The sequence below is a fragment of the Dermochelys coriacea genome, chromosome 1 (genome assembly GCF_009764565.3).
Source record: "Dermochelys coriacea isolate rDerCor1 chromosome 1, rDerCor1.pri.v4, whole genome shotgun sequence".
NCBI classification, from domain to species: Eukaryota; Metazoa; Chordata; order Testudines; family Dermochelyidae; genus Dermochelys; species Dermochelys coriacea.
In genome coordinates, this window is record NC_050068.2 from 221,631,942 (window position 1) to 221,645,376 (window position 13,435).

At 41.0% G+C, this 13,435-nt stretch overlaps 1 protein-coding gene across 2 annotated transcripts in view; it reads right to left on the minus strand.

Annotated features, from left to right (window-relative positions):
• Positions 1 to 13,435, minus strand: part of ANO2 (anoctamin 2) — a 286,956-nt gene that overhangs the window by 194,691 nt on the left and 78,830 nt on the right. For both annotated transcript variants that reach the window (XM_038401414.2, XM_043514786.1), the window contains exons 7-9: positions 13,337 to 13,388; positions 4,854 to 4,909; positions 4,551 to 4,592 (exon numbers count right to left, since the gene is read on the minus strand). In XM_038401414.2, the coding sequence (XP_038257342.1) occupies positions 4,551 to 4,592; positions 4,854 to 4,909; positions 13,337 to 13,388 (150 nt within the window). The remainder of the gene's footprint in view (positions 1 to 4,550; positions 4,593 to 4,853; positions 4,910 to 13,336; positions 13,389 to 13,435) is intronic.

The window sequence follows — 13,435 nt, forward strand, 5'->3', positions numbered from 1 at the left end:
TTAAAAGCTATGAAATTGCAGGACTGCCCCCACCAATGCAGGTAAAATTGTTAAGATTAAAATGTTACAAAACTCAGTTTAATCTGAAATACTTATGTTTGACTCTACAAAAATTATGGGAGTCCCCATAGAGCTTTGTGACATCATGTTTTACCTGTATTTCCACAGTTCCAGTTAACAGTGGTATTTTACACAGGGAAATCACAATACCTTTCAACGCATTTCTAATATCCTATGGATGTTATGTTAGATGAACTATAATTCCCAGATAGACTTTGCAACTCCTTGTAAATGAGAGGTGACATTTCTCAGCATAAAATAATAGTGCTGGCAATGAAGAGGTAACTAACGGGTAGGAGCTTTGAAAAAGATCAGACCACTGATCCTACCCCTTAAGGCAAGCTACTACAGTGCTGCTTTGCAGTAGTTTCTTTACAAATATTTCCCCTTAAGCAGGCACCTCACTGAAACCGGGAAATTCCTTTGCTCTTACGAGTAGTCTTCGGCAGAGGGTCTGCTGCGCCAAAGGCAGGTTTCTGGTTCTCAACAGGCAGCCACAAAAGCGTTGTTTCACAGGGCATTTTCCCCATTGAGATCCCGAAGAAGGTTAATTAGGATTAACCTTTTACTTTATGAGCTGCTACATAAAATCATAAATCATAAAATACAAGCTCAGTTCACCATTTCGGGGGGTTATTCTACAGGCCATCAAATGGAAGCAGCATATAACAAAGGGGACAAAATAAGGGACAGAAAATAGCTCAGAAATGTCCCCCTTCCTTTTAAATCTGATCAGTGCTTTTCAGGAAATTAAACACTGAGACTATTAGATTCAGATAGAAAACAGATGATGTTATACATAGAAATACTACAGCAGATTATATGGCTACACAGCAGAGACATATGTGAATAATCAATGCAGTATTTCTGGAAAGAACCTTTTATGTTTTTAATACTTAACACTTCATAACACGGCCTAATAGGCAGGATAAAAAGCAAGCAGCACAAAATGCAACTTAAAGGAGGACTATTTTTCCAGACTTTTATACTTTTAGACCCTCTTTTCCCCTTCACCACATTATCCAATTTGTCCTCGTAGCCTAACTGCTATTTTAGCATTCTTCTTGTAGCTGGAAGCTTTGTCTAGTTCTTAAGTGGGTAAACTCTGCAACTGCCTTTGGAGCGGATAGCAAAGATACTCCATTCATTTAGCCAGAAGGGGCTACTGTAAGTGCAGCATAGACAATGTGATGATATAGAGAATCACTGGTTCTTGAACAAAAAGTGGTTATAAAAGATTATAAATTAGAGAGAACAAACAAACAGGCTTCTACACTGGTTTGACTCCCAACTTTCTCTCCTTTGTTTACCAAGGACCATAAGCTGAATGAAACTGTACACAACATACGGCGACATCTATCAGAGGGGTAGCCGTGTTAGTCTGGATCTGTAAAAGCGGCAAAGAGTCCTGTGGTACCTTATAGACTAACAGACATATTGGAGCATAAGCTTCCGTGGGTGAATACCCACTTCATCAGATGCATGTAGTGGAAATTTCCAGAGAAAGGTATAAATATGCAAGCAAGAACCAGGCGAGGGATAATGAGGTTAGTTCAATCAGGGAGGATGAGGCCCTCTTCTAGCTGTTGAGGAGTGAACACCAAGGGAAGAGAAACTGCTTTTGTAGCTGGCTAGCCATTCACAGTCTTTGTTTAATCGTGAGCTGATGGTGTCAAATTTGCAAATGCACTGAAGCTCAGCAGTTTCTCTTTGAAGTCTGGTCCTGAAGTTTTTTACTGCAGGATGGCTACCTTTAAATCTGCTATTGTGTGTCCAGGGAGGTTGATGTGTTCTCCTACAGGTTTTTGTATATTGCCATTCTGAATTTCCGATTTGTGTCCATTTATCCTTTTACGTAGGGACTGTCCAGTTTGGCCGATGTACATAGCAAAGGGGCATTGCTGGCACATAATGGCATACATTACATTGGTAGATGTGCAGGTGAATGAACTGGTGATGGTGTGGCTGATCTGGTTAGGTCCTGTGATGGTGTCGCTGGTATAGATATGTGGGCAGAGTTGGCATCGAGGTTTGTTGCATGGATTGGTTCCTCAGTTAGAGTTACTATGGTACGGTGTGTCGTTGCTGGTGAGAATATGCTTCAGGTTGGCGGGTTGTCTGTGGGCAAGGACTGGCCTGCCTCCCAAGGCCTGTGTAAGTGAGGGATCATTGTCAAGGATGGGTTGCAGATCACTGATGATGCGTTGAAGAGGTTTTAGCTGAAGACTGTATGTGATGGCCCATGGAGTTCTGTTGGTTTCTTTCTTGGGCTTCTCTCGCAGCAGAAGGATTCTGGGTACAAGACTGGCTCTGTTGTTCTGTTTCCTTATTTCCTCGTGCGGGTATCATAGTTTTGAGAATGCTTGGTGAAGATCTTGTAGGTGTTGGTATCTGTCTGAGGGGCTGGAGCAAATGCGGTTGTACCTCAGCGCTTGGCTGTAGACAATGGATCGTGTGGTGTGTTCAGGATGGAAGCTGGAGGCATGAAGGTAGGCATAGCAGTCGGTGGGTTTTCGGTATAGAGTGGTGTTAATGTGACCGTCACTTATTTGCACCGTGGTGTCTAGGAAGTAGACCTCCCGTGTAGATTGGTCCAGGCTGATGTTGATGGTGGGGTGGAAGCTGTTGAAATTGTGGTGGAATTCTTCCAGGGTTTCTTTCCCATGACTCCAGATGAAGAAGATGTCATCAATGTAGCATAAGTAGAGAAGGGGCATGAGTGGACGAGAGCTGAGGAAGCGTTGTTCCAGATCAGCCATAAAAATGTTGGCATATTGTGGGGCCATGCAGGTGCCCATAGCGGTGCCACTGGTCTGGAGATATATATTGTCATCAAATTTGAAATAATCGTGCATGAGGATAAAGTCACAGAGCTCAGCAACCAGTTGTGCTGTGGCATCATCAGGGATACTGTTCCTGACAGCTTGTATTCCACCTCTGTGTGGGATGTTTGTGTAGAGAGCCTCTACATCCATGGTGGCTAGGATGGTGTTTTCTGGAAGATCACCAATGCATTGTAGTTTTCTCAGGAAATCAGTGGTGTCACGGAAATAGCTGGGAGTGCTAGTGGCGTAGGGTCTGAGTAGAGAGTCCACATATCCGGACAGTCCTTCAGTGAGAGTGCCAATGCCTGAGATGAGGAGGTGTCCAGGATTTCCGGGTTTGTGGATCTTGGGTAGTAGACAGAATAGCCCCAGTCAGGGCTCTAAGGGTATGTTGATTTGTTCCTGTGTTAGTGTAGGAAGTGTCCTGAGTAGATGGTGCAGTTTCTTAGTGTATTCCTCAGTGGGATCTGAGGAAAGTGGCCTTTAGAATTTGGTATTGGAGAGTTGTCAGGCATCCTCCTTTTGGTAGTCAGAGACATCTAGTGGCTCACATTACAAACAGCTGCCCAGGAAACTCAAGTATTTCAACTCTTCAGTTCCACAGCCTTGACAGCCCAGGGATAACAGACTGAAAATTTGTACTCAAGCTTAGTTTCAAATGCATTCATAACCACAATAAGTGGATTACTTGGTAAGTAAACTTCTGAAAGCTGTGGGAACATTATTAAGGTTTTTGGAAAATGAATGGTATTTTTAATGCTTCCTTCATGCAACAGAAGTCATACGGCAGTATGAAAAACCACAGGATGAAAAATATTTATGAAATTGTGTATTAGTAACCAAGAATATGCGTATTAGGAATGAAATCACATTTCAGGCTTTCTATTATTAAAGGTACCTTGTCTGTCTCTCCCTGTCCCTCTCCCCATTTCCTATGACTTTTTCTTATTAGTAAAGATGCTTCAATACAAGCATTCAAGAGGGGTGGAGAGAAATGAGCACACACTAAACAAAAAATGGAACTTAATTGATTCTAGTATTTAAATGTTTTAGCTCATTTCTAACAGCTAGCACCTACATTTAAAACAATAGTATGAGTAGGTTCAATTTCTTATAGTTATCAATTCATCATGTGTAGAGTGGGTGAACTAACTGGAATAAGTAATTTGACAGATGGAGCCTTTTTTCTGTTCAAATTATCTGCAAACCAATTAATTTTTTTACAAATGTACTTGTTATTCTAAATTTATACAAAAGTTAAACACTCTAGGTTCGTTTATTCATCTTTTTTAATCATCATCTGTTTGTGGTGTCAGATTCATTATCTATGTCACATGGCAATGTTTTTGCATCCTGGTTGGCTGACTAGAACTTTTTTAAACAGGAAGAGGGAAATTCAAAGAATTTCAAGATGGCCGCATCAAACTAAATTCACCCAAATATTGCCAAACTTTATGTGAACATTCTTGCGAATAAACCACCAATCACATGAAAGAAAGTTCAGGGGAAATGAATTAAAAGGCTCACAAATACCAATGAAATGAATTTGTAGAAGTTTTTATTCAAATGAACATTTGCAACTGCTTTCTTGGAATATTCATCCAGCTGTAGTTTGAAATATGCAAATCCAGCACAAAAATGTATTTATAATGTAGAGTATTTTACCTTTCTTTCATTCCTGTCATCATTTTGGCCTTCATATTGACCCTACAAAAACAAATTAAAATGGTAAGTGTAATAAAAGAAAAAGTATTATAGTGTCATGCTTTTGCTCAGCTATTTTGCACTCTGATTTTGTTTTTACTGTTCAAATGCAGTCTGAATAGATTTCATTTAAGACTTTCTATTACTGTGGTGATACAACAAATATGCTGGTAGATATTTTGTATTCTCAGACATAATTATTAGTGGCTCTGAGGCTTTTAACACTGATGTTAGAGAACTAAATTTTAAATTGTGTATACATACATCATGAAGAGGATATGCTGCGTCATAGACATTGTTTGCTATTAATGTAGTAATATCTAAAGAGAAACAAACAAAAATTGTCAATAGTTATTTATAATGAACAGAGATAGGAATAGATTATTACAAAGTATTCACTTTATTCAACTATGGCAGGGACTGAGATATATTAATGAAAATCATCAAATGAATAATCTAAAACTGAATATGAGCCCAATTCAGATATTAGACTGGTGCCCTGGAAGTCAATCGTAATTTAGCAGGAAAATTATCATCTTTCTGCTCATCTGGGGGATAACTTTAAAATGGCCTCATCCCCATGCTATGCTGTTTCCCAGTAAGCTGGTTGTTACTATGTCCAAGGACAGCTTTTTATTTTCTTGCTTGCTTGCCTCCTTGCCAGTAACCTCGGTCTCTTAAAATAAGGAAGTAGAGGCCAATGGCAGACACTAAACCGATCTATAGCTGGGGAAAAAAATGGTGCCATGAAAGGACCAAAAATTCAGCTCCATCCCCAAAATCAGTTTGGAGATCTCATCCCCCTGCAATGATCCAACAATCAAGGAAGGTAGATTAAAACACAGATGATTAACAAACTTACTTCCATGGAATCCAGTGATGAAGGAGGCCAGTTAGGACACCTATGCCTTGTCTACACTACAGAGTTTTTTCAACAAAAGTTATGTCAACACTCAAAAAGCAGTATAATAAAAATCGGTATTGCACGTTCACACTCACTTCCTCTGTCAGCAGAGTATGTCCACACTTGGGTACTAGCATCGACAGTGTGAGCCGTGCACTCTGGTTACCTATCCCACAGTCCAGCTTGACACCTTCTGCTGCTAGATGTTGTGGGAAGGTGGAGCGGATCGCAGCGCATCTTGGGACCGGGCTCAATGTCCCACAGTGTATTGCTTTCTGTCACCGCATTCCAATGGCTTCCAGTTTTCTTTCACTGCATTTTTCAATGGCCTTTGTTTGCTGTGCACCCCAGTATCTTTGTGAGAAGGGACGGATCCCGCTCTACTCTCCTATGCTCTGGTAACTGTCATGAAGACATTGCAGATGGTAGTGCAGTTAATCAAAGTTCCTAACTGGAAGAAGACTCCCAGTTGCCTGATATGCTGTGTGATATGGATAGGAGCAACTTTAGATTGCTTTTGGCATTCACAGAACAGCTGCAGATGGTGGACTCGAGAAACAAGCACTGAATGGTGGGATCATATCATCATGCAGGTGAGGGATGACCAGCAGTGGCTACAGAACTTTCGACTGCAGAAAGCCACCTTCCTGGAACAGTGTAGGGAGCTCACCCCAGCACTATGGTGCAATGACCCCAGAATGAGAGCTGCCCTATTGGTAGAGAAATGTGTGGCAACCGCTGTGTGGAAGCTGGCAACTCCAGACTGCTACTGGTCGGTTGCAAATCAATTTGGAGTTGGGAAATTGACTGTTGGGGCTGTGTTAATGCAAGTGTGTGTGGCGGGGAAGTGTTCCTCAAGGCCACATCTGCCAAAGCACAAGGAACAATGCACAGAAGCATGATTCATGCGCAACATTGAAACATTTAAGTAAAATACACCTCTAGTAACATAGCAATCACTTACTCTCTCACTGGCCCTTGGCAAGCACACATCTTGACAAACACCCAAAGCATGGTGAGTGTTGGCCGGGGAAGGGAGGGGCGCTACATGAGAAAAAGAGGGTTGCGGTGCAGCCAACTAGAGAAAAAATTCTCCTACACTTTTCCACAAGCAGGGGTCATTGAAGCAGATCTCTCACTGCTGAGGGTAAGCAGGGAAGCAAGGGCACATCTACTACATGCTTGTGGCTTCCGTCCTAGTTCCTATGCTGCTCGCCTGTGTACTGCTTTGGTCCCTGCACACGTGATTGCTAAATGGCATGGGAAAGTTTCCTACAATGGGGGACGGAACAAAGCAGCTCTGCCAAGGAACCTTCGGCAGACGATTGCCGAGTACCTCCAGGAAATCTTCCTAGAGATCTCTCTGGAGGATTCCCGTGAGATCTCAGCGTGCATCAACACCCTGTTCCACCATACTGATTAGCTATACAGGGATATGTCCAGCACACAAAAACACAGCCAGCCTTGTACATTTCTATACCCTGAACCCACTTCTGCACTACACAAACCACAGCCTCTTACCAGGCATCTCTTCTCCTGCTTCTTGCTCGTCGGAGAGCAACTGCTGAGACTGGCTAGTCACCTCCAGAGCAGAGAACAGTTCCTGGCTGCCTGTCCCACCGGGCAACCCCGCTGGGAGCTCCACATCGTTGTCTAACTCCACCTCTTCATCAATGATTTCGTCCCCCGGGTTATGTCTCCTTTCCGCAACCTCCAGGCCCACCAAAGTATCCATGGTGCTCTTAGTGGTGGAGGTGGGGTTGCCACCAAGGATAGCATCAAGCTCCTTACAAAATCAGCAGGTCTTAGGTGCAGCACTGGAGTGACAGTTTGCCTCCCTCACCTTATGGTACGCCTGCCTCAGCTCCTTTATCTTCACTCTGCACTGCAGCATGTCCTGATCATAGACCTTTTCACAAAAGCCTCGAGAAATCTGCCCGTAGGTATCAAAATTCCTATGGCTCAAGCGCAGTGGGGACTGCACAGCCTCTTCTCCCCATATCCTGAGCAGATCCAGCAGTTCCGCAGTGGTCCAAGCAGGAGAGCATTTGCTGCGATAACCCACCACGGTCACCTGGGAAGATGCTATGAGACCTCTTCATGCCGAGCAAACAGGAAATGGAATTTCAAAAATTCCCAGGGCTTCTAAGAGGGAGGGGCAGATGGTTGTTTGCCTGGCTGCAGGGGAGTGGAGTTCAAACTGCTGACCACAGCGGTTAGGATGGACATAGTGGGATACATCCTGGAGGCCAATTAAAGCAATAAAATCAAGCCTGGTGTCTACACTGGCACTTGGTCAACAAAAATTTTGCACAAAATGCCTTATGTCTCTCATTGAGGTGGTTTTATTTTGTCACAAAAACAGGCATTTTTGGTGCCAAAAGTTGCTTCAAAGTGTGTACATGTCCACTGTTTTGTCAACAAGAGGCAACTTCTGTCAAAAAAACTCTGTACTGTAGACAGGGCCCTAGTTTGTCTCCCTGTTGTAGTAAATGTACACTACGGAACAATCTTACTAATCTTTAGTCAAATCTTGTTTTAAATATACCAAATGCTGGAACTTCCACAACTTCCTTTTTCATCACAATGCAAAGTTATCTGTCTTGATTTAAGACTCTGCCCACAAGAGGAAATAGTTTGGTCTGTGTTCTCCAGATCCATGGCTGTGCACAAGAGTTGCACCAGTAGAGAATCTGTTTACTCCCACTGAGCACACAGATGTCAGGTGGGAAGTTAGATGGGAAAAAATGGAGAGCTCAGTCGTAACCCATGCTAACATGGCTCTTTGCCCTATCTAGTGACTAGACCACACATAGAAGTATACGAGTCCACCTAATGGACCTCATCCTTTAATTTGAGCAAAGGTCCTGGTATTCGGTCCCTGTGGACAACACAACCAGAGACATATTTATATGATACAACAGTTAAGGTTAAGACTGCGAGTCTATTTCAGATCCCTATTTTTCCACTGTACTGAAAAATTACCTACAAAAGTTATTCTTTGGGCCCCTCAAATCTCTCAGGGCCAAATGAGAATTATTCTGGAAAGTTTCAGCAAAATCCTGTTCTCCATTTTTTAAATTAATCAAGCATTACCAATACAGTTCCCACCTTGTACACAGAAAACAAAATCTGATCCCTATTTCAATTGATTTTACTGGGAAATGGGATGATTTTTAAATCTCCAACTTGGAATATACTAAGTCCACTATGGGGAATAGTTGGTGCTTTGCATGGCTTATAACATGTTAAAAATTAAGTTAGAAAAAAAAATTCCTTAAACTTTTTATTGCACAACAGCATGCACCAGCCTAAATAGCAGCAGATGTGATCTTGTACAACTGTACAATTGAACAATAAAACTGGGCCAGTTGTAAGTGTGTTGTTATTCTGTTGTCTGATATGTATAATATACATACAATCGTCGAAAACAACTGCAGCTATTAGGGTCCCTGTTGCCATTGCCATATCTCGAAGACAAGGAAGTGATGGAACCATAAAAGATGAACAAAATTAGGATGCTTAAGGAACCCAATGAGCCACTGGTCTATGGTGCTCTTGAGACCATCATTAAATCCAGGAATTATTTAATTAATGTAGAAATGGCAACTACTGAATTTCCTAATTTCCATACAACAATCAGGGGAGATAGCCCCTTAGGAGAAGTTCATAGCTACAAAGCAGTGTTCAAATGCATGGAAGCTGAAGTCTAATAAACTAGTATTATCAATAATCGTTGTTATGGAACACAAAAGCAAAGGTCAAAACTGTCCACGAGGACCACATACCATTCAAATACAACATGAAATAAGGAGCACTGAATAAGAACTCCATGCAGTCTTCATCTGTCTTAAACCACCACAAAAGCCCTTGTGACAGAATGTACCTGCGTCCACACCCTACATACTATTGTAATAATCTTTGTACAAAGTATGCCTTGGGAGGTATCATTTGAAAACTCAGTTTGCTGGTCAATATTGTCCTGATAAAATATATGTGGCAAACTTGTAAGTGAAATTATAAGATTCCACTGTATGGAGTTATTAGTACATGTTCCAGACTAAGTTTGGCAAACAGGTCTGTCTCAAACAAAGGAATGTGTGTTCTGCTTAATTATATTTCAGCATTAAACAGTCATCAAATGGGAAGGGGAGACAAAGGAAGTTCAAACAGGTGAGAAAAAAGCAGGAGGGAACATCCTTCCACATAGACTTTTTGGTCTCTTGTATCCAGCTGAAAATGTTTTTCAAAAGGGGAACTGAAACTGTAAAAAGGAGGAGCAAACACTCCAAGACACTCTCTCCCTGTCCATCACATTCACAACACTGGAAGTGACAAAGGGAGCCTTCATTTAATTTTGGGAGAAAGGGCCCTGACATAGAGGGTTTAGTCCGTAAGACTGCTGAAAGCATATAGTGAGAAACTTTGCTTGAATCTGATATAGTTTGTTAAGTTAGGCACCAGTAGCAGTTTAACTTTATTTTCTTGTCATCATTTCTCACTTTTATACCTCATTACTTTCACTCGTTTAAAATCTCTCTCTTTGCAGTTAATAAACGTGTTTAATTGTTTTGTCTAATCCAATGTGTCTAAACTGAAGTGCCTGGGAAACTCCATTTAAGGTGGCAAGTTGTGTGTATATTATTTCTATTAAAGAAAAAACAGTCTTCATATAAACTTGTATTGTCGAGGAAGGCATTTAGGGTCAACCCAATTTTTTTTCGTTCAGTAGCCAATTTGAAAAATCAATCATTCATTCAACTCTAATCCCAACTGGCATCCCTCATGCTATTGCAGTCTTTGAGCTCTCTTGAGCATAGACTATGAGTTCTGATGAACTGTGTAACGAATTTTGTGAGGTGGGCTAAATGAGCCAGAGCCATTATCACTTGTGACCCAAGGTAAAATTTGGACCTAGGACTCCAGAGATAAATTACACTTTTCTAACCAAATGTGCTACCCAGTCCATAAAATAAAGATATTTCAGGGCTTGTCTAAACTAGGGTGTGAATTTAAAGCACAATAACTATTCCACACTAACTCTACATCTGGAAACTCTTATTCTGCACCAGTGCCTTTTGTTGGTTTAGATTAATCCACTTCCACAGTGGATTATATAAATAAGGAGTAACTTCACTAAAATTGGGGTAGCCATTAAAGTTAATAGAGTCACCTTGGTGTAAAACCAGAATGAGAGGAAAGTCAGACTCTATTATCTTTATTGTGTGAAATATTTCTTTTAGTAACTAACCTCAGCTTAAAGTAACACACTCCATGGACAAAGCTTTGTGCTGCCCACACACTGTGCAACTCCATGGAGGCCAAAGAAGTTGCATGAGATATAATTTGGCCACATTTATGATGCACTACACTCATTTTGCCTATGGACAGATGTGACAATTCTCAAGGTATCCAGACTGAGAGTCACCGGCCTCCAGCGAGAGGGAGACTTGCTGGTGCTTAACTGGATGTCAGCTCCCTAACACCATCAGCCTATGAGCCACCCAAACAAACTCGTCTGGGCTATGCCAGCCCTTACTTTGCCTTGCAGGTTAACAATAGGTGCATCCCTTTCCCCTTTGAAGTATTCCCTGTAGTTCCAGCCTCTTATCTACAGAACACTCAGAGAAATACCAGGTCTACTTTCCTCAAAGGAACAGTGTACACACCAGCTTGAATGATTCAACTTCGGATCAGCTCCTTGCATAATACCACAGCACTGAGTTACATTAATAGTGTAAACCATCATAAATTTATTATCAAGCATTCAAAATGCAAGGGAAAGTGAGAGTAGATAATGGAAATAAAAGGGTTATATATAAAACAAAATCATAACATGATTTCTGGAGATTAAACTTAGCAGGCTAACCTTCTGTCTAAAGAAATGTATCTCATCCCAAATGTCCTTTGCAGCATTTCAACCAAGCCTAGTTGAGATCCTATTTTAATGAATGTAAATGTGCTGTCCATTTACTTCCTAAGTGCAGGATAAAGGGGTGTCTCTTTGCCTTCTGCTTATATCCCCCAAGTTCATTATCTGTTCTTAGGGACAGTAACACTCACCTTTCCTCCCCACACACCCCACACACCCTCCAATGCTTGTTTTTCCTAAGTCCTGCTTCTTCCCTGTACATTTTGCATCCCCCTTTGCAACTTTCTACGTAAATGGGTTTCCATTGTGTTGGCTTACAATGCTTAATTTACATGTGATCGCTGAATAGCCATCTTTTATCTGGCAGAAAACCTGTTTGTCAACTCTGCCTTGATACAGACTTTAGGAACATATTTTCAGCATACTCCTTACATAGTATATATACATTACATTTCACAATGCTATCAATGACAAACATGAGCCTGGCTTTCATTTAAGATCTCACATGATATTCTTTGGTGATCCAAAACGTACATACCAGGATCAGGATATTCATGTACCCGTCTTGCCAGTTGGCACTGAGGTTATACATTAGGTTATACCTCTCCTCTTATAATGATGCAGTAGGATTAGCCACTGGCTGATCCATAGGCATCAGGTCATGACCTTCTTGTCTGGACTTTGTGTCTGCCACTGTATTTTCTCTTCCTCTAATACATACACTTTCCATGTCACATTTTTGAAGAGAATGCTGCAGTGCAGCAATTTGGACTTGGTATATTTGTTCTGGTGAAGCCATACCTATGGAGAACAGTTTCTCAGAATGGTCTTAATTTTTTGTTAAATAGTAGAGCCTCAACTGCTTGACTGCGCACACGAAGCATAACATTCTTTTTCTATGACAGAATAATTCCATTCAGTGGGTGTCAGTTTTTTATTCGACAAAGCAATGGGATGCTGTTTGTTACTGTACCATTTTCATCAGAACTGCACCTAAAACTGGGTCTGATACAGTTCAAACATTTTGTCAGCATGTGAACTGGCCAGAACAGGCTTACCTGACAGCATTTCCTTTACCTCACCAAAACCTTTATGACAAATTTTGTCCCCAATATTTTATATGGCTTTGTCTTTTTGCAAAAGTTTGTGATAGCAGACACAATAGCACTAAAACCATGTACAAATCAGTGGTAACAGTCAACCAAACCTATGAAAGCCTGGACTTGGGTTTTAGTGTGGGGTATAAGATGTTAATAATAGCTTCCACTTTCAAGGGATTAGGAGAAAATTGGCTACCTCCTACCCAGTGTTGTAAATACGGAATTTTGGCACCTCCTAGTCTACATTTTGACACTTTTACAGTGAGACATGTGTCTCTAAGTTTTGTCAGCACAATTCCCAAGATCGGATCAAGAACTGCTAAATATGTGGTTTGAGCATTAGCTTGCTAAACCCAGGGTTGTGAGTTCAATCCCTGAGGGGGCCATTTGGGGCAAAAATTGGGGATTGGTCCTGCTTTGAGCAGGGGGTTGGACTAGATGATCTCCTGAGGTCCCTTCCAACCCTGATATTCTATGATTCTATGATTCTATGTCTGTAACCCTCTTGCCAGGTGGCACTAAGGGGTGAATAGATTTATCTTCACAACACAAATGAACACTGCTGATTTAAAGGCTTGTCTCTTTCTAATCTGCTAGAGAGTCTTTAAAGGTAATTGTTCAAAAAGATGACAATTTACTTTCTAACACTATGGTTCATCAGAAAAAGGGACAGGACTGTATCCCTGGGGCTACATTTATTGTTAAGAATATGTACTTTGTTTCAATGTCTAGTTCATGTGAAAATGCATTAGTACATTTTTATATACTGTTAGACAAATATTTTGATTATTTTAAATTGTATTAAAATAGAATTATTGAAAACAATCACCTTCAAGACAACATAGATATAACATTGTTAATTTTCTCTTACCCATACTGTTTTCGGCTTTTGTACAAGATGTACGCTTTAAAATTTCACGTACCTACAGAAAGAAAAAACAGTGATGCAACAAACATTTTATCTCTTAGG